This window comes from Microchirus variegatus (genome assembly GCF_963457635.1).
Source record: "Microchirus variegatus genome assembly, chromosome: 20".
Lineage (NCBI taxonomy): Eukaryota > Metazoa > Chordata > Actinopteri > Pleuronectiformes > Soleidae > Microchirus > Microchirus variegatus.
In genome coordinates, this window is record NC_139821.1 from 3,810,737 (window position 1) to 3,832,065 (window position 21,329).

General features: G+C 45.7%; 3 protein-coding genes across 3 annotated transcripts; all 3 read left to right on the top strand.

Annotated features, from left to right (window-relative positions):
* Positions 1 to 2,204: 2,204 nt before the first annotated feature.
* Positions 2,205 to 3,558, top strand: LOC310941690 (uncharacterized protein; the record flags this gene model as incomplete). Its single annotated transcript, XM_083906897.1, has 2 exons — positions 2,205 to 2,334; positions 2,456 to 3,558. 2 exons carry the CDS (start codon positions 2,205 to 2,207, stop codon positions 3,556 to 3,558), a joined length of 1,233 nt encoding a protein of 410 aa, XP_083763023.1.
* A 2,976-nt stretch (positions 3,559 to 6,534) lies between these two features.
* LOC310941548 (F-box only protein 41-like) lies at positions 6,535 to 14,405 on the top strand (the record flags this gene model as incomplete). Its single annotated transcript, XM_083906735.1, has 17 exons — positions 6,535 to 6,624; positions 7,810 to 7,972; positions 8,988 to 9,488; positions 9,663 to 9,742; positions 9,837 to 9,909; positions 10,400 to 10,585; positions 10,682 to 10,746; positions 10,837 to 10,992; positions 11,105 to 11,268; positions 11,347 to 11,570; positions 11,670 to 11,785; positions 13,116 to 13,268; positions 13,350 to 13,445; positions 13,540 to 13,658; positions 13,751 to 13,909; positions 13,991 to 14,106; positions 14,343 to 14,405. Exons 2-17 carry the CDS (start codon positions 7,832 to 7,834, stop codon positions 14,403 to 14,405), a joined length of 2,412 nt encoding a protein of 803 aa, XP_083762861.1. The 5' UTR covers positions 6,535 to 6,624; positions 7,810 to 7,831.
* Positions 14,406 to 15,946: 1,541 nt separating this feature from the next.
* On the top strand, positions 15,947 to 19,485 carry gltpd2a (glycolipid transfer protein domain containing 2a; the record flags this gene model as incomplete). Its single annotated transcript, XM_083906900.1, is given in 7 exon segments — positions 15,947 to 16,037; positions 17,274 to 17,338; positions 17,557 to 17,735; positions 18,722 to 18,881; positions 18,967 to 19,163; positions 19,257 to 19,263; positions 19,267 to 19,485. Coding segments are annotated over 7 exon segments (918 nt in total).
* Positions 19,486 to 21,329: the final 1,844 nt, after the last annotated feature.

The window sequence follows — 21,329 nt, forward strand, 5'->3', positions numbered from 1 at the left end:
GATTATTTTACGTCAAACGACCTAGCCTGGTGAACGTCTCGCTAACGTCTCGCTTACGTCTCTCGTCTGTCCCCCTGAGGACAGTCGTGTTGTGTCCAAACGTCAGTGTGAATCAGTGCAGCGCCTCCAGGTGGTGACACTCTGACAGACGCCTGAGTCTGTGAATCAGTGAATGTGATGCCGTGAGAATGTGAGCAGATGGGGGGGGGAGAGGGGGGGTGACACAGCGTCATGGCAACAGCCTGTCTCTCTCACACACACACACAAACACAGATTTTGTTTCAGCTCTGTCACTCGGGCTGTGATGTCATGATCGATTGTTGTGTGTCTCACATGTCCTCACATGTCTTTCACATGTCTTTCACATGTCCTCACATGTCCTCACATGTCCTCACGTGTCCACATTCACTGGGACATTCGTCAGTGAACTGAGGACAAACCGTGTTGTTTCTATTCTGGACTCCATTTTACATCAGACCTGGACCAGTCCCTGTTGCCATGGCGACAGCATCACAGTCTCCCTGATGCTCAGGAATGTGATATGTGGGCCAGTAATATGTCATTATCTCTCTACCACCCTCGCTCTCTTTGTGTTTACTGCTAAGGTCTCTCTCTCCCTCGCTCTCTCTGCAGTACTGCAGATGTCTCTCTCTCTATCTCTCTTTTCAGTGCGCCACAAACAGAAAATGGAAGAAGACGTTTGTTTGTCGTTTATTTTTTCGTCGTTCTTTTCACAATCTGCACAATAATCTGATCAATAATCTGATCAATAATCTGAACAATAATCTCATCAACAATCTGATCAATAATCTGATCAACAATCCGATCAATAATCTGAACAATAACACCCTCCTCTGATTTATCTGCATCAGAAAACAACATATTTATATTCATAAAGTCAATGTTTAGTTTTTAAACTCTGTTACTCCTCTATCATCCCTCTATTTCTCCTCCATAATCCCTGTTTCTCCTCTATCGTCCCTCTTTCTCCTCCATAATCCCTCTGTTTCTCCTCTATCATACCTCCGTTACTCCTCTTTCATCCCTCTGTTACTCCATCATCCCTGTTTCTCCTCCATAATCCCTCTATTTCTCCTCTATCATCCCTCTGTTACTCCATCTTCCTTCTACTACTCCTCCTTCATCCCTCTATTACTTTTTCATCATCCCTCTATTTCTCCTCCATAATCCCTGTTTCTCCTCTATCGTCCCTCTTTCTCCTCCATAATCCCTCTGTTACTCCTCTTTCATCCCTCTGTTACGCCATCATCCCTGTTTCTCCTCCATCATCCCTGTTTCTCCTCCATCTTCCTTCTACTATTCCTCCTTCATCCCTCTATTACTTTTTCATCATACCTGTTACTCCTCCATCATCCCTCTATTTCTCCTTCATCATCCCTGTTTCTCCTCCATCATCCCTCTATTTCTCCTCCATCATCCCTCTATTTCTCCTCCATAATCCCTCTATTTCTCCTCCATAATCCCTGTTTCTCCTCCATAATCCCTGTTTCGACTCCATCATCCCTCTATTTCTCCTCTATCATACCTCCATTACTCCTCTTTCATCCCTCTGTTACTCCATCATTCCTCTGTTACTCCATCTTCCTTCTACTACTCCTCCTCCATCTCTCTATTTCTCCTCCATAATCCCTATTTCTCCTCTATCATCCCTCTGTTTCACCTCCATCACCCCCCCCCCCTTCTCTCTCTCTCTCGCTCGCTCTCTCTGCCGCAGTGAAGGAATCCCCCTCTCCCTCGCTCCTCTCTCTCTCGTGTCGACGTCGCTTTCCCGCCTGTCCTTATATGGTACGGGGTTACCCGCCGTCACCACCGGATGTTGTCCATTCATGGTCATCTGCGCAGCGCTCGGCGGCGGGAATCCCTCACTCGGGCCGCGGCCAATCAGCGCGGCCCGGGAGTTACCTAGGAGACGGAGCGTATAAAAGCGGAGCGGGCGCGAGGCAGCTCAGCATCTTCATCATCACCTCTGCACGAGCACAACCACCGGCCGCGGTACCGGAGCTTTACCGACAACAACAACAAACAACAAACAACAACAACAACAACAACAAACAACTGGATTTAATACTTTTCTAAAAGAACAGCGCGAGGGAATTCCCCCCTACACACACACACACACACACACACACACACACCCTAAAACAAGCCTCTTTAATCAGATTACCACGCGCAGTTTTTTGAGGATGCTTCTGGAGCGCGAGGACAGCTTCATGTCAGAGTTTGAGGACGCGTGCAGCGCGTGGGTGGACAGTGTGGGTCCGTGCTCCAGTGACGGGACTGACAGTGACTCTGTGGGCTCACCGTTCTGCCAAGGTGTGTGTGTGTGTGGCCGTGCACGTGTATGTGCGCGTGCACTTGCTTGCATCACATTGATTTTCACACTGATGTTATGCAATGACACTAACTCTCTCTCTCTCTCTCTCTCTCTCTTCAGTCGTGTCTCCGGGCACTGACGCCTCCGACTCAGATTTCTTCTCCGACTTCAGTGACTGCTCCTCGGACACTCTCTCTCCGTCCCTCGGCTACACGGGCAGCTTCTTCCCGGAGGCGGAGGCTCCTGCAGCGGCAGCGGGACTGAGCAGCACCGCGGACGCGATCCTCAACATGATCACCGAGATCGTGGGAATCTGCACTGAGATGGAGCAGCAGGGCGAGTCCACTCCATCATCATCATCATCATCCCCCTCCTCCTCCTCCTCCTCGCAGCCTCCTGTTGTGGTCAAGAGTGAGTTTGTGAGCTCCAGCTGCAGCAGCAGCTGCGGCTCTGGACACTGCTCCGTGCCCGGGGGCGACGCTCTGTTCGCGGCCACCGCGGACTCTCTGCTCCCGCTGGAGCAACAGGTGGATGTGGGTGACTTTATCGACTCGCTGCTCAGCTCCGACGCCGCTCAGAGCGAGCTGAAGGCGGCCTGCGAGGTGAAGCAGGAGCCGCTGGGGCTGGAGGAGTGGCTGAGGGGCGTGGCGGCGGCTCCGGTGCTTACCGGGGGAGATTCTGGCAGCTACGTCATCGGCAGACCGGTAGTGAAGACGGAGCTCGTGCAGAGCGGGGGCGACCTCCTCCTCCCCACCTCCACTCTGGACGCTCACCTCCTGTCCTCCCTCCTGCAGGGCGCGTTCCCGATCATCAACATCGGCAACGTGCACGCGGCGGGAACCCCCAAGCTGTCACGCGGCGGCGGCGGCGGCAGGAAAACTCCCGCCAAGAACGCGCTCAAAGTCAAGCCGTTCCCGTGCTCCGTGCAGGGGTGCGAGCGCCGCTTCTCGCGCTCGGACGAGCTCAACCGCCACGTGCGCATCCACACGGGACAGAAGCCGTTCCAGTGCACGATCTGCGCGCGCAGCTTCAGCCGCAGCGACCACCTGACCACGCACACGCGCACGCACACCGGGGAGAAGCCCTTCTCCTGCGACGTGTGCGGGAAGAGGTTCGCGCGCAGCGACGAGAGGAAGAGGCACGGGCGCGTGCACGTCAAGCAGCAGCTGCGCGCGCAGATGATGGCCGCCTACTCCCTGGCCCTGAACGCGCCAGGAGTTTAAAAACAACAACAAGAGTTTGTCTTTGAAGCTTCAGGTGTTTGAACCCACGACCGGAAGACGTGTGGCGTCTCTGTGTGACGTCACAGTGCGTTTTTAGGCTGAGGCCCTCAGGAGAAGAAGAAGTGGGAGGAGTTTACAGGTGTTCTGGGTGAGCACGTGAACACCCAGGCGGGCCTGATTGCAGGAGGGGGAGGAGTCACAGACTTCCTGGTGGCGCTCAGGTGTGGCCCAGGCCACGCCCCCCTGCCTCGCTCTGAGCTGTCAGAGGCGGACTTTAAAGGAGCAGTCCGTGACTGTATCATACTTCGGTGCATGAGGACGTGAAACAGTGAATGTCGTGACGCAGATGTTTGTATGTTTATATTTGACCAAAAAAAGATCTATATGTTTGTTATTACACATAAATATCTATATATATATATATTCTATTTTTCTAGATGGTTGTTTTACCTGCGATTGTTTATCTTCTTCTCCTTCCGTGTATCAGAGTGTGTATATTTGTACCAGAGACTTTTCTATGAATGTGAACGATGTTTTATCCCGTCGTCGTCGTCGTCGTCGTCACGGCAACTGCAGACGACGACATTGTTTACCGCTCCCTGTTCTGCATGGAGGCTGCTGCTGTCAATAAACAAACAAACAAAAGAAAAGTAAACAAAACAAACAAGCACCTGAGAGTTCTGACTGCTTCTTCTTCATCATCATCCTCATCATCATCATCATCACCATCATCTTCATCAACAACAAACAAAAATAACTGGTTCCAAAATCACCGTAAACAAACGACCCGAATTGTCGTCTCCATCATCATCATCACCGTAAACAAACGACCCGAATTGTCATCTCCATCATCATCATCATCACCGTAAACAAACAACAACAAAGTTGTTTTCATCATCATCATCATCATCATCATCACCACTCCGATGGTTCTCCCGTCGTTCATCAACAGGTCGCTGTTGCCAGGCAACGACTTTCAGTTCTTATTAGTTGTGAACAGTTTGTCCAGCCTTTATGAACTGTGAAGGCTGTGTTGCCATGGCAACAGCATCAGCAGCAGCTCAGCCACCAAAGACTCTTTAAGTTTCAAACAAACCGGACTGAGTCATTTTTTTCCCCCTCCTCCAGGAAAAACAGCAGCGAAGACTTGATGCAGATAATCTTCATCATCATCATCATCATCATCACTCACTCACTCTCTCACTGTGGTCATTGAACACAGTTATTTTCCTCCATGTTTAGACACAAACCAGTGTCCATCTGTGTGTCCTTGACCAGCTTTGTAAAGCACTCACTCTCCCCGCACCAAAGCCCATAGAGACATCCCAGCACACAGGAGCCTCCATCAATGAGTCCCCCCTCTGTTATATAAACACTGACCTTGTCAGGACCAGTCGTCCTCATGGAGACCAAAACCTGGTCCTATAGTGAGGCAGAACCTGCTTTTCTAAGGCACAGGTTAAAGTTTAGGCCTCAGATTTAAAGTGTGGTTCTGGTTCGTCCAAATGAACCTGAAGTCTGAGAAGAAGAACAGCAGCACTGTCTGCAGGTTACTGTCGCCCTCCAGTGGTCACTTCTCCACACTTCATGTCACTATGTCTATTTATTAATATGACATGGACTTCATCTGCCCCCATTTAGCAATCACTTCATATTATTCTACACAAAATACTTTTTTAATGATCATATTTATGGATGTAATTTTTGATTGAGATTCTTTTTACTTTGACACAAACTGTTCAATCAGTTTGATTCTGAATCTGGTTTTGTTTTTTTAAAAGTGTCAGTTGCGCATCTTCCTTCCTACCTTCTTTCCTTCCTACCTATCTTCCTACCTACCTAAACATCTTCCTTCCTTCCTACCTACCCATCTTCCTTCATTCTTTCCTTCCTTCCTACCTACCCATCTTCCTTCCTAACTACCCATCTTCCTTCCTAACTACCCATCTTCCTTCCTTCCTTCTTTCCTTCCTACCTACCTACCTAACCATCTTCCTTCCTTCCTTCCTTCCTTCCTACCCACCCATCTTCCTTAATACCTATCTTCCTTCCTTCCTAACCATCTTCCTTCCTTCTTTCCTTCCTAACCATCTTCCTTCCTTTCTACCTACCCACCCATCTTCCTTCCTACCTACCTACCTACCTACCTACCTACCTACCTACCTACCTACCTACCTACCTACCTACCTACCTACCTACCTACCTACCTACCTACCTACCTACCTACCCATCTTCCTTCCTTCTTTCCTTCCCTCCTAACCATCTTCTTTCCTTACTACCTACCCATCTTCCTTCCTTACTACCTTCCTCCCTTCCTACCCATCTTCCTTCCTTCCTTCCTACCTACTCGTCATCCTTCCTTCCTACCTACTCGTCATCCTTCCTTCCTACCTACCCATCTCCCTTCCTTCCTACCGACCCCTCTTCGTTCCTTCCTTCCTTCTTTCCTTCCTACCTACCTACCCATCTTCCTTCCTACCTTCTCGTCTTCCTTCCTTCCTACCTACCCATCTTCCTTCCTTCCTTCCTGCCTTCCTACCGACCCATCTTCTTTCCTTCCTTCCTTCTTTCCTTCCTACCTACCCACCCATCTTCCTTCCTTCCTTCCTTCCTACCGACCCATCTTCCTTCCTTCCTTCCTACCGACCCATCTTCTTTCCATACCTACCTAACCATCTTCCTTCCTTCCTTCCTTCCTTCCTTCCTTCCTTCCTTCCTTCCTTCCTACCTACCTACCCATCGTCCTTCCTTCCTGTCATTAATATTTACAGTCAATAATCTTCCATGTTTTCACTCATCAGCTGTGACAGGTCACGCGGTTCCTACGTCACAGCAGCACGTGGCTGAACACTGACAGGAGGAGGAGGAGGAGGGAGCGGTTCTCTCTCTCTCTCTCTCACACACACACACACACACTGACACTCCGCCGTTTCCCGCCGCCGCTGCTCCTCCTGCGCGAGACCGTGACAGTCAGACGGCACCGAGAGCACCGCACGCGCCGCAGAGCGAAGTCCTGATGGAAACCATGGCAACGTGTTTTTTAGCACGAGGCCCAGTGACGCACTGGTAAGTAAATATTTATTTTTAATTTAATCAAAACATTTTGTGTGTGTAAAATGTTTGAATATATTCAATTGAACGTGTTTTATTTAATTAAATGATGAAAGTACTCTTTGTTTATTGGAACAGGAGATTATAAATTATAGTGGTTATTTGTTATTATCGTAACGCGTTAGCAAAAACTCATGTTGTATCTTTTGGTGCCTGCGAGTGGAATTGCTGTAGCTAAAATGTTGTAGCTAAAATGTTAGCCAACTACCAAACTAGCTAACTAACATAAGTTTTGCTAGCTGGCGAGAACGCAAGCCAGCTGTCTTTCTCGTCTTGAGTAAGCTAACTTTAAGAATTTATATCTTAGCTGCACTTCAGCAAACAGCAGGAGCAGTCGGGACTTTACGCTAATCATTGTTTTTAGCTTGTTCCCGCTAATCAAAGCTTAAAGTAACAAAAACAGACACATTTTTTACACTTTCAGACTGTCATGTGTCTTAAAACGAAAACAAAATTTGACAAAGTTGTCCATAAAACAAGCAAATAAAACGCCGTCATGTAAGAAATGTTGACTTAAAATTAAAGACTTTCTTGTCTTGACTAAAATGAATCGGACTAAAACAAACGTAGACCATATCATCGTTCGTTTTTACGCGTCAAAAAAAAGAATAATTAGCAAAAAACGAGGCAGTTCTGCTGCAACGCGTCCGTGTTCTGGACGTTTCTTTCTTCCTGCTCATTCAAGCGCATTTTAAATTCCTCTACATGTGGATTTGACCCGAGGAGACGCTGTCTGCCGCCGGTGGGGGGAAGCTAGCTCCACGCTTCACTTAGCATTAGCATCACTTGGAAGACACACACACACACACACACACACACACACACACACACACACACACACACACACACAGGACATGTGTCCTACTCACGTCAAACCTCGTCCGTCGAAGGTTTTGGACGCGATTAGCACATGCTGTTTATTTCATGTTTATCTGTTGTTTTTAATCTGTCTCGCGCTTGTGTTTTTTCATGTGTTTAATCCACACATTTTCTGTCTCATTAACATTTCATGACAAAATCATTTATGAAGCACATTCTCTCGCTCTGACCTAGTTTTCACTCAGGTTTCTTTAAGGCTCCGTCTTCTCCTCTTTCTCGCAGCGTTTTGCATATTTTTTTCCTCCCTTTCTTGTCTTCTAGGTCTTCGTCTCCTCTGTGAATCATGTCTACCTCCTCGTCCTCCTCGGAGCTGCCCTACTTTTGTCCCCGCTGCGGTGACAAGCTCCGCTTCCCGTCTGTACCCGACCTCCAGGCTCACCTGGTCAGCCGACACACTTACGAGACCCTGCTGTTGCTGTCGCAGGTATTTAAAAATAATTTATTTTCTTATGATCTTCATAGATCAACGTGTTCACCGTTTTCTACATCAGGGTTTCTACATCAGGCCTGGTCCTTAGTTAGCGACACCAGCTCTGAGGCAAACGTTAAATCTCTTGTGAGGAGGTACAGGAACTAGATTGCTCATTTCCAGTTACGACTTCTGAGGCCGTCGTAACACACTAATATTTGTAGTCACGTTACGGAGCACCGACACAAATCGTGACTTAAATATGGCGATAATATCGTATCTTGACTTAAATATTGTCATATCGTGACTTAACTATCACGATATTGTGACTTAAATATCGTGCCGATATTGTATTGTGACTTAAATATCATGATAATATCGTATTGTGACTTATATATGGTGATATCATATCGCGATTAAATATTGTGATAATATCGTATCGTGATTAAATATTGTGATAATATATCATGACTTGAATATCATGATATCGTATCATAAGTTAAATATCGTGATAATATCTCATTGTGACTTAAATATCGTGATAATATCTTATCGTGACTTGAATATTGTGATAATATCGTAGCACGACTTAAATATCGTGATAATATTGTAGTGTGACTTAAATATCGTGATTATATCGTATCGTGATTAAATATTGTGATAATATCGTATCCTGACTTGAATATCATGATAATATTGTAGAATGACATAAATATTCTGACAATATCGTAGCACAACTTAAATATCGTGATAATATCGTAACGTCACTTAAATATCGTGATAATATCGCGTTGTGACTTAAATATCGTGATAATAACTTATCGTGACTTAAACATCATGATAATATCATATCGTGACTTTAATATCGTGACATCATATCGTATCGTGATTAAATATTGTGATAATATCGTATTGTGACTTAAACATCGCGATAATATCTTATCATGACTTAAATATCGTGATTACGCCATGACTTAAATGTCCTTTTTGTTAATTCGTAGAAACTGTTTGATGCTCTGTCTTATTTCAGGCGCGGGTCAGAAGCTCCGGACCAGATGTTCTCCTCCCACTCCCTGGCCCCGCTGCGTCCCAGACACAGAGCTTGTCTCTGGGCATGGACGCTCACAGCGCCCCCCTGCTGCTGACCTGTCTGGATCTTACCTCATCGTCCGCCTCCGTCCGACTGCTCAGGGAAATGTTGAGCTCCTCCTCAGCAGGATGTCCAGAGGAGCCGTGCACCGCTCTGGCTCTGCCCGGCGCTCTGGACTCTTTCCGTCGGAGGGACGTCGGCGTCCTGGAGTTTGGTCTGTCGGTGGGGATCGGGCTGGAGGAGCGACTCGGGCTGGGGCTGGACCGCAAGATCGCCCGAACGTTCGCCGAGGTGGAGGAGAGGGTGCATCTGCGCGTGGGCCGACTGAGGGCGGCGCTTCAGAGGAGGGAGGCGGAGCTGGGGCGGCAGAGGTCGGAAGGGGAGCGGCTGAGGAGTGAGAAACAGGAAGTGGAGAGGAGGGCTAAGTACCTGTCCAGACAGGTGGGTGGAGCTGTGATGCTAACGTGCCGACCAATAGCATTAGTCTGTGAAACTAATTAGTACTTTAAGGGGGGGGAAAGTAATAACTTTAAAGTCATTTAATAGGGATAGTGCAAATTCTAGCCACTCTAACAACATAAAATACTTTAACAGAGTTTAATTTCCTTACCTCAGGTCTCTGCAGCCATGGAGCTGACGGAGCGCTTGAAGAAGGACCTGCAGGAAAAAGAGAAGGAGCTGAATGAACGACAACAGTCAGTGTCTCGTCACGAGAGCACAGATCGTAAATGACGGCTTTAGCTAATCAGCCGATAAAACAATAACTGTTGTTTTTGATAAAATGTGCAGGGAAATGGAGGACGTGGAGCGTTTTCTGAGAGCGATGGCGAAGAAAGAAGCGGAGGCTAAGAGCCGACTGCAGGTGGAGCTATTTCATTTTCACTAAGCTAATGTGGGATCAGTTTGACTGATTGTCCAGATTTAAAACACTCGCGTCGTCTCAATTGTGCAGTTTAGCGCGTTACGTTTGTTCTTCGTTAGCTTACTGTTGGTTAAACTAGCTAGTTTAGACGCTAACAGTGTTTCAGGTTAGCTAACATCATTTTAGTAAGTAGTTCATTGATCAGCGTTCCAGATTTTTAACAAGTTAAGCTAACTGCCGTCTGTCTCCCAGTTTACCTTAGCGTTAGTGTTTATCAGGAAAGCTGAGTCATGGTCGACCATGCTAGCTCATATTTAAACATGACTACGTTCCAGTTTGATTTAGAGACAAATAATGCTGTGCTAGTTGAAGTTAGCTAAATGTTAGCATTTAACAGAGACAGTTAGCATGTCACGTTAGCCTCAGGATTTGGAGTGTGAATTTAATCTGATCTTTCGCTGAATTCTCAATTTATTGTCGTTGTTTTCAGGTGTTCATCGAGTCGTTGCTGGAGCGAGCCGATCGAGCGGAGCGACAGTTACTGCAGCTCACGGATCGGAACCTCTACGACAATACGTACGCGTACGAGGAATATTCACCTGTACGCGGTCGCAGTCTGGACGGCAGCGTTAGCGACGTCGTTTCAGACAGAATGCAGGGAACGATTAGCAACCGGGTGAGGAAAACAAGGACATTTACGCGAAACTATCGTAGTAGACGTTGTTTTTAACCTGATACGTCATCGTCGTCCATTCCGACATTTGTCTTCTAGAGGAGCTTCAGTGTTTCAGGCTCCCTCAGAGAGAAAGACCGTCTGTACGACCAACATCACTACGGGTACAGTTCCATGTCTCCATCAACAATAAAAATAGTATTTTATCTTATTTAGCCACAATAAATGGCTCACCTGTCCTCTGTCTTTTCCAGGGGTTTCACGGGACACATGCGGACTTTGTCTCTGGGCTCTGGAGGGTGGAGCAGCGAGGGAGCGTTGGTCCGTCTTCACCCTCCTCACTGTCCTGCAGCCTGGACTCAAAGAGACAGAGGAGGAGGAGGGGAAGACGACAGAAGAGAGCGATTATGGTACATAAGAGAATTAGTAAACAATCTGCTGACCTCTAGTGGCTGAAGTTCATATGTGGTGGTTCTCAACAGCAGGGGGCGCTCACAGTTTGTGTATCTTCTTCGTTTCCAGGGTCGGGCAGGGCTGTTGGGGTAGAACGTGGGGTAGCAAGAGTCGTCGCCACTACAGCACTGAAGAAGAAGAAGAGGAGGATGAAGATGAGGAGGAAGAGGAAGCCTGGAGCAGCTCTGAGATGAAGAGACTCGTCTTCACCAGGACACAAACGCTAGGATCAGGTAAACGTTACCATTCATCGTCCTCCGTTTGTCTTCTTCTTCTTCTGTTCTTTCGCAGACGTTTACGTCTTCTTTCAGACGTCACGTCCTCCCTGCGCTCCACTCCCTCCTGTTGTCACGGCGACAGGCGGCTGGGGGCGGACACCCTGCGGCTGAGGGCGGGGCTCTTCTGCGTCTTCCCGTATTTGGACGCGCGCTCGCTGCTGCGTGCCGCAGAGGCGTGCTCCGATTGGCGGTTCGTTGCCAGGCACCCGGCGGTTTGGACACGCCTCCAGCTGGAAAACGCCCGAGTGTCGCCCGAGGTGCGAGAGCCTTCGATTACTCTCATTTAGTCGCAATGTTATGTGTTCATGTAGTTTTTGTTTTGTCCAATTACTGTATATTTGTTGTTGTGCGTGTAGTTCCTGACCACTCTGTCTCAGTGGTGTACGCAAACTCAGTCCGTGGTTCTGAACAACCTGAAGCCACGAAGTCGACGAGTCGACGAGACGCGAGAGGACTATCACCGCAACACGAGGTGACACGCACACACACATCTAAAGACCCTTGACGGGGTCATGTGAGGACGTTCAAATGTCCCAAAACTGGGTCCCCCAAAAAATCTAGAAAACACGGACACTTCTAGACCTTCTACGGGGTCTTGTGAGGACATTCACATGTCCAAGAATGTCCCAAAACGGGTCCCCCAAAAAACTACAAAAACATGGACATATGGACACACCTAAAGACCCTAAACAGGGTCTTGTGAGGACGTTCAAATGTCCCAAAATGGGTCCCCCAAAAAATCTAGAAAAACACGGACACTTCTAGACCTTCGACGGGGTCTTGTGAGGACATTCACATGTCCAAGAATGTCCCAAAACGGGTCCCCCAAAAAACTACAAAAACATGGACATATGGACACACCTAAAGACCCTAAACAGGGTCTTGTGAGGACGTTCAAATGTCCCAAAATGGGTCCCCCAAAAAAATCTAGAAAAACATGGACACTTCTAGACCTTTGACGGGGTCTTGTGAGGACATTCACATGTCCAAGAATGTCCCAAAACTGGCCCCCCAAAAAACTACAAAATATCTCGAAAAACATGGACACTTCTAGACCTTTGACGGGGTCTTGTGAGGACATTCACTTGTCCCAAAATGTCCCAAAAACTGCCCCCCCAAAAAACTACAAAACATGGACATATGGACACACCTAAAGACCCTAAACAGGGTCTTGTGAGGAAGTTCAAATGTCCCAAAATGTCCCAAAACGGGTCCCCCAAAATATCTAGCAAAACATGGACACTTCTAGACCTTTGACGGGGTCTTGTGAGGACATTCACATGTCCAAGAATGTCCCAAAAACTGGCCCCACAAAAAACTACACTTACATGGACACACCAAAAGACCCTAAGCAGGGTCTTGTGAGGACGTACAAATGTCCAAAAATGTCCCAAAACTGGTCCCCCCAAAAAAATCCAGAAAAACATGGACACTTCTAGACCCCACACAAGGTCTTGTGATGTTCAAATGTCCAGAAATGTCCTAGAAAGAAATTATTTTTAAATCTAGAGAAACATGGACACACCTAAAGACCCTTGTGAGGACGTTCACATGTCATAGAATGTCCCAAAACTGACCTCCAAAAATCTAGAGAAACATGGACACATAGACGTTCAAATGTCCCAAAATGTCCTCGTAATAAATTATTTTGAACTGGGCCCCACAAATCCACAAAAAAATGGTCACATCCATACAAAGTTGCCATGGTAACGCCTCACTTTGGCGCTGCTGTTGTCTGATTGGTCAAAGGTGAACACTGGAGCAGGGTGTTGTGGGTAACTTAGTGTTTTTGTGCTTCTCAGAGGCAGCGTTGAGTCGGGTGTAGAGGCGCTGCTGCGGTCAGCAGGGGGCAGTCTGCTGCACCTGTCCGTCTCCCAGTGTCCTCACGTCCTCACTGACAGGACGCTGTGGTTAGCGAGCTGCTACAGCAGGAACCTGCGTACGCTGACGTACAGGTGAGTCCGTTCGCGTCCAACGCAAAGCCGCTCTTTAACGTTTGGAACGCAGCCGCCGACTCTTCACGCCTCTGTGTGCAGGAGTTCTTCGGATCCTCCCGGTCACGAGGTTCTCTGGGCTCTCGGTGCCGGTTGCAGGAACATCATCGGCCTGCAGGTGGCGCCTGCACATCCCTGGTCAGTGGAACCATGGAGACTTGAAAATTGACCTGTACCTAATAAACGGACTGCGTGAATGAGAATTATCGCAAATTATCATTTGCTCTTTTAGCCAACAACCGACGCGATTTGGTAACCGATGCTTGCAGACGATTGGTCGATGCTGGCCACACCTCCGCTCGCTCAGTGTGGGCGGGGCCGGCTGTGGGACTCAGGGATTGGTCTCTGTTGGTGAGTGAGTGAATCTCTTTGATGTTAGCGTTAACCTCGTAATATTTAATGAATACATTTTTTGATTCTTCTGCTTGTGTGTGTGTGTGTAGTTCGCACCTGTGTTCACCTGCAGGTGTTGGAGCTGGAGCGCATCACCAACCTCAGCCAGCAGGTGGCGACCGAGCTGTGCGAGGCCGGACTGAAGAGTCTGCAGACGCTGATCCTGACGCACACGCCCGTGAGCGGACAGGCCATCCTCCATTTCCACAGTGAGACGATACCTGTGAACACACCTTTGTTATCTCTGTTAGCACGAGCTAATCATTAATAATATGTGTGTGTGTGTGCAGGTGTGTGCGCTAATATCAGGTCAATCAGGGTTGAGGTCTCGGTGTTGGATTACTTTGAGGAGCCGGATTCTCCTGAAGCTCGACGACTGTTTGGGGAAATCCTCAGTACGTTAAAGGTGAGTTTGAGTCGAAGCGCGGCATTATGGGAAACGGTGGTCCGTTGTATTTCCGGCGTCTGTCTGCCTACAAAGTAAAAGTAAAATGACATTAGGAAAACAAATGAACGCAAACGTGTGTCTCACAGAGCCTCACTGCAGCGGACGCAGGCTTTGATATTTGTGAATTAATCTGCCGGTAACCGTAGCAACGGTGCAGATTCTAACGCTGTTATTTTTATGTTTCTCCCCCGCAGGTTCTCCAGATGCGTCCAGGACTGTGTGATGTCCTGCAGGTTAAAGCTGAGGCATTCTGCTGACCTCAGCACACACACACACACACACACACACACACACTAGAGTGGCTGAAATGTCCCCACAAATCACAATGTCCCTACAATGTTGGTTTAAGTCGCGGTAGAGACAAACATACACTCGCATTGTTGGTACTTGGTACTTGTTACTTGTGAGGACCCACGTTTACAAATGCTGAGATCCTTGAGAGAAAAACAGATGCTAGGCTAATTTTAGCGTCCATGTTAGCATCTACAAGCTACAGAAGCTAAGAATTTATCAAGGTAGCAGAAACACAAAAGAATCAGAAATTGACCAAAAACTCCCTTTCTTTATGTAAAACAAAACACCAAATTCCCTTTAAAAATAACTCTTATCCTCCATTAACAAACCCTTTATTCGTAGCTTTTAGTTTGACGTACCGGCCCTTTAAGCTGACAGTGTTGTCATTTTTTCTACAAATCTTTCTTCCACTTTAAGGTAAAGTAAGTCCTAGAAAACCTTTACTGTTACTTATTATAATGTGTATGAGTCAACTTTTCCCTTTTTCTTGTTCTTTAGCGTTACCTTTTAAAAATAAGCACAAGTACACACGAGTATGCGCATATATTTTTGCACAAATAAAAACACCGATTCATACACCAAAGACAATCATTCATTCATTGACTCAGAGACGAAAACATACGTCGTCCATCGATAACGTCTTTCATTGTGTTTATTGTTATTATATTTTACCGCCAATAAAAACATTTTAAGTACGTTTTCTGAGAGTTTTGTGACGTTAATGAACAAAATGCTTAACTGCAATGAAGCAAATTTCTATACGATTTCTATACGTATACATTTTACACACATACACGTAAATGTATATATACATGTGTATATACAGTATATATATATAGACATACATGCATACATATATACACATATATGAATGTATATATATATACATACATATATAACCATATATACATGTATATATACACATGTATATATATACACATGTATATATATACACATGTATATATACACACGTGTATATATACATACATATATATAGCCAGTTGGGGGCGCTGTTCACCGTTTTTTTTTTATATATATACTCCTAGATTCTTCTTGTGTGTATACATACATATATTTACGTATATGTATACATACATAAACGTATATATAAATACATACATACACATATATATGTACATATACACATGTATGTATATATATATACATACATACATATATATAGCCAGTTGGGGGTGCTGTTCACTGTTTTTTTTTTAAATATATACGCCTATATTTAGATTCTTCTTGTGCTGAGCGGCTACATTTTTTCCCTCACAATCTTACTTTGTGTGTGTGTAAAATGTGATAATAATAGTTTTCTGCAGGACAAAGGTCACGAGCAAAGGTCAGCCTTGTTTCGTATTTGTGTTTGTTCAGTATGCGGTATCAAATGACCTTTAACCCCAGCAACCAGAGCGTGACAGAGCGTGAGGTTGCGCTAACCAGCGAACGTTTTTAAACGGTGGGAAATTGTGTACATTTGTGTGTCGTCGTTATGGTCGATATGTTGTTCCTGAGGAGGACGTCGCTGCTTCGCTGCCTGCTGTTTTCGGCCAGTTTGGCTCTGTTCCTCTTTGTCAGCTCCTTGTGGCTTCGTGAGTTTAACTACGTTCAAAGTGTTTACATTGAGTCAGTTGCAACTCAGTATAACTGTGTACTTCTTAAGTATACTTTATATTTGATACTGTTGTGCAAAACATGTATAAAGTTTGATTTACTCTACGAGATGGAGATTGAATGAATGTTTACTGCATTATGATTCCGAGCCCGGTCAACGTGGCAAACTGAGTTTCATACGTCACTGCTGAGCTTGAAAAAAAAAGTATTATTATTAGCAGCATGTAGTAAAACTTTATTTAAAAAAAAAGAAAATGTAATTTAGAGAATTTTAGCAAAAAAAAAAAATCTCAGTCAAAATATGACACATAAGTAGTGATACATTTAAAAAATAAACGCAATATTGTGCATTGTGCATAGTAAAATATAGTAGTATAATAAAATATAGTAGTAAAGTAATATGTTTTAGTAAAATATAGTAGTATAGTAAAATATAGAAGTATGGTAAAACGTTTTAGTTAAATATAGTAGTATAGTAAAATGTTATCGTAAAATATAGAAGTATAGTAAAATATAGTAGTATAGTAAAATGTTATCGTAAAATATAGTAGTATAGTAAAATGTTATCGTAAAATATAGTAGTATAGTAAAATACAGTAGTATAGTAAAATGTTATCGTAAAAAATATAGCAGTATAGTAAAATGTTATCGTAAAATATAGTAGTATAGTAAAATATAGTAGTATAGTAAAATGTTATAGTAAAATATAGTAGTATAGTAAAATATTATAGTAAAATATAGTAGTATAGTAAAATGTTATAGTAAAATATACTAGTATTGTAAAATATAGTAGTATAGTATAATGTTATTGTAAAATATAGTAGTATAGTAAAGTATTTTAGTAAAATATAGTAGTATAGTAAAAGGTTTTTTAATACAATATAGTAGTATAGTCAAATGTTTTAGTAAAATATAGCAGTATATATTTAATATATTACAATAAGATTAAAACAAATAAATAAATATATAATAAATATAGTAAAGAGTTAAACATTTTAGTAAAAATATGATGGTATATTTTATTATTATAGTTTATTTAAATCTAGAACAGGTCAGAGGATGATAAGTAGTTAAAATGTTTAATTTAATATATCACAATAAGATTGAAAATGTATATAGAATTAGTAAGGAGTTGAAAGTTTTCCTAAAACATAAAAAAGTTACCAAAATAAATATAAAACACTGACTCATTTTGTTTCTATGTTTTTCTTCAGCTCAGGGCGGAGCCAAAGACTGCGGCGCCTCCTGGCAGCCATGTTTCAATATTTACCGCCAAACGGTAAGACACACACACCTCCACTACTGAAATAGTTATTTTTATCCAAAGTTTTTTGTTGAGACCATTTCAGTCTATTTTTCAAAATGGTCCTCATTCCTGAGGTCAAACACCGAGGTCCTCACAAGGACACCAATACCAGAAATGCCTCTTTCTTAAAAGAAACAGGTATATATACACACTAATGTAATATGTAAACGCTGTGTCTGTTTCTCTCTTAGCCTGAACCTCCATTGGTACCTCAGGACAGGGTGGAGCCTGGCGAAGCCCCGCCCCTCATCAAGGACTGTCCCGGCCAGTCGTTCCAGGTTCGTCTTCTTCTGCTGCATTTAAAGTCCAGTTTGTCCGGTGACGACGTCCTGCTGGAGCCGTATCTGCAGAGCTGGGATCAACTGCTCAGGTTAGTTATCAAACTTTGTCTTTGATTATTTAACTGTAACTGATCCACGTAAGGCGTCCGAAATGTCGCAAAATATTGTCACAGTAAGGCGGCCGAAATGTCGCAAAATATTGTCACAGTAAGGCGTCCGAAATGTCGCAAAATACTGTTGAAGGTGTCCGAAATGTCGCAACATTTTGTTGACTGAGGCGTCTGAAATGTCGCAAAATGTTGTTGAAGGTGTCCGAAGTGTCGCAAAATATTGTCGACGTAAGTTATCCGAATGTCGCAACAAATTGTTGACGTAAGGCGTCCGAAATGTCGCAAAATATTGTTGAAGGCGTACGAAATGTAGCAAAATATTGTCGACGGAAGTTATCCGAAATGTCACAACATATTATTGAAGATGTCCGAAATATCGCAAAATATTGTTGAAGGCGTCCGAAATGTCGCAAAATATTGTTGACATAAGTTGTTGAAAATGTCGCAAAATATTGTCATAGTAAGGCGTCGGAAATGTCGCAAAATATTGTTGAAGGCGTCCGAAATGTCGCAAAATATTGTTGACGTAAGTTGTTGAAAATGTCGCAAAATATTGTCATAGTAGGGTGTCAGAAATGTCGCAACATATTGTTTATGTAAGGCGTCCGACATGTCACAAGATATTGTTGAAGTTAGGTGTCCGAAATGTCGCAAAGTATTGTTGACGTAAGGTGTCCGAAATGTCGCAACATATTGTTGAAGGCGTCCGAAATGTCGCAAAATATTGTTGACGTAAGTCGTTGAAAATGTCGCAAAATATTGTCATAGTAAGGCGTCAGAAATGTCGCAACATATTGTTGAAGGCGTCCGAAATGTCGCAAAATATTGTCATAGTAAGTTATCTGAAATACGAATATTCGAAAAACCAACAGCGTCACAACAAGTGAAAAACATCAAACGTATAAATGTCGTAATCTCACCGCTGAAACGTCTCAGAATAACGTTTTTTTTTTATCTTCCGTCAGGTTCATGGAGTCTCTGGGGACGATGGTCAGCTTCTTCTCTCAGAAGGTCAGCAACAAAGTCTCTGTGATCCGAGAGCTGTCACTCAAACACGCGGCAGAGGATCATGGGAAACGTGACGATGCCGCCGACCGAACGCCGTCGTCTGGACTGAAACGCGGCGTGAGTGTCGTGAGGAACGCGCGACTTTGTGTAAATGTTTTGTAAATTTTGTAAAGGTTTTTGTTTTCAAATGTTTTACGCGAAGGCCTTTCGCTCGGTTCGGTCTATGGTGGAGGCGGAGCTAAAGGCGGGCGCGGTGGAGTTCTCCCGCCGCTCGGACTCGGGCTGTCGGACGCTGCTGAGGCTCCATCGCTCGCTGCTGTGGCTGAAGCTGATGTTGGACGGTTTGGCCCAAGGACCGGACGCAGACGGACAATTCAAAACTCCCGGAGAGCTAAGCAGGTAAAAAAAAAACAAAGAAAACCTGAAAGAACATGAAAATGACCAGAGTTGTTACCACGGAAACGGTTTAACGAACAAACGCTGCACCCGCAGAGACGCCTAACTGGTGGCGCTGGCGCCTCACCACCACTGGATGCTGCGTCAGGCCGCCGAGTTCGTCTTCCTCGCCCTCCCCGACAGACTCTACTTCCTGCAGCTGGTGTGCGTGAACAGCCAGGAGGAGGCCACGCCCATTCTGCGCGTCATGATTCGCGCGCTAGCGCTGGTTCACGAGCGGACGCAGCGGATACTGAGCGAGTACGACATGCTGGAGCTGCCGTGACGTAAAGTTGACGCTTTGTCTTTTACGGGAACAGAAAAAGAACACAGACTTGTATTATCGACAGATTTATTTTTTTACCATTATCGTTACCTTTCTATGTGTTCGAAACTATTGCTTGAAACGCTTGAAACATCGTAGACTTACGCAGGTGTGCGGCTATAAACTGTTGCGATTCAAAAGTCTAAATTAAAAGATATTTTGCAGATAAACATGTCGATGGGGAAGTTTCTTTAAAACTTTTGCCGCTGAAAGAACAACGGACTTGTGAAGGAATGGATCAGGACTCTGTGTCCGGACTCTGGGAGTCGTGTCTCTGGTGTCCTTGGAGTCCATGATGTCCTTCATGTCCTTGGAGTCCATGATGTCCTTCATGTCCTTGGTGCCCATGTTGTCCTTGGAGTCCATGATGTCCTTCATGTCCTTGGTGCCCATGTTGTCCTTCATGTCATTGGTGTCCATGTTGTTCTTCATGTCCTTGGTGCCCATGATGTCCTTCATGTCCTTGGTGCCCATGTTGTCCTTGGAGTCCATGATGTCCTTCATGTCCTTGGTGCCCATGTTGTCCTTGGAGTCCATGATGTCCTTCATGTCCTTGGTGCCCATGTTGTCCTTCATGTCATTGGTGTCCATGTTGTCCTTCATGTCATTGGTGCCCATGTTGTCCTTCATGTCCATGTTTTCCTTCATGTCCTTGTTGCCCATGTTGTCCTTCATGTCCTTGGTGCCCATGTTGTCCTTCATGTCCATGTTGTCCTTCATGTCCTTGGTGACCATGTTGTCCTTCATGTCCTTGGTGACCATGTTGTCCTTCATGTCCTTCATGTCCATGTTTTCCTTCATGTCCTTGTTGCCCATGTTGTCCTTCATGTCCTTGGTGCCCATGTTGTCCTTCATGTCCATGGTGCCCATGTTGTCCTTCATGTCCATGTTGTCCTTCATGTCCTTGGTGACCATGTTGTCCTTCATGTCCTTGGTGACCATGTTGTCCTTCATGTCCTTCATGTCCATGTTGTCCTTCATGTCCTTGGTGACCATGTTGTCCTTCATGTCCTTCATGTCCATGTTTTCCTTCATGTCCTTGTTGCCCATGTTGTCCTTCATGTCCTTGGTGCCCATGTTGTCCTTCATGTCCTTGGTGCCCGTGTTGTCCTTCCGTCTCGTGGCTCCTCATGTGCGTCTTCAGACAGTGGCTCTGCGTGAACGCTTTGCCACACAGCGAACACTTGTACGGCCGCTCGCCGTTGTGCGTCCTCATGTGGACGGTCAGGTGGTCCTGGCGACTGCAGCCTTTGCCGCAGACCTTGCACACAAAGCGCTTGACGGCCGAGTGGCTCGCGGCGTGCGTCTTCAGGGAACTCCTGGTCTTGAAGCGGCGCCCGCACTCGCCGCAGCCGTGCGGCGCCGCGTCCGAGTGAACCGCCATGTGCTTGGCCAGGTCGCCTTTGGCGGCGAAGCCCTTGCCGCACACGTCGCAGACGAACGGCCGCTCGCCGCTGTGCGTGAACAGGTGACGCTTCAGCGCGGCGCCGGTCAGGAAGGTCTTGCAGCAGACGTCGCAGAGGTAGCGCCGCTCGCGCGCCGCGTGGACACGCAGGTGCGCCTTTAAGTGGCCGTGGCGTCTGAAGCCCTTCCCGCAAACCTCGCAGACCCAATGCTGCGCCGCCAGGTGAGTCACCCTGTGGCGGTGGAACGACGCGATGCTCGTGAGCGTTCTCCCGCACTCCCCGCACGGGTACTTGTCTGGAACGCCGTGCGTCTTGCTGTGATATTTCAGCTGCGTCTTCAGAATGAAGGATTTGCCGCAGACGCCGCACTCGTGCGGTTTGTCCACCGCGTGGACCCAG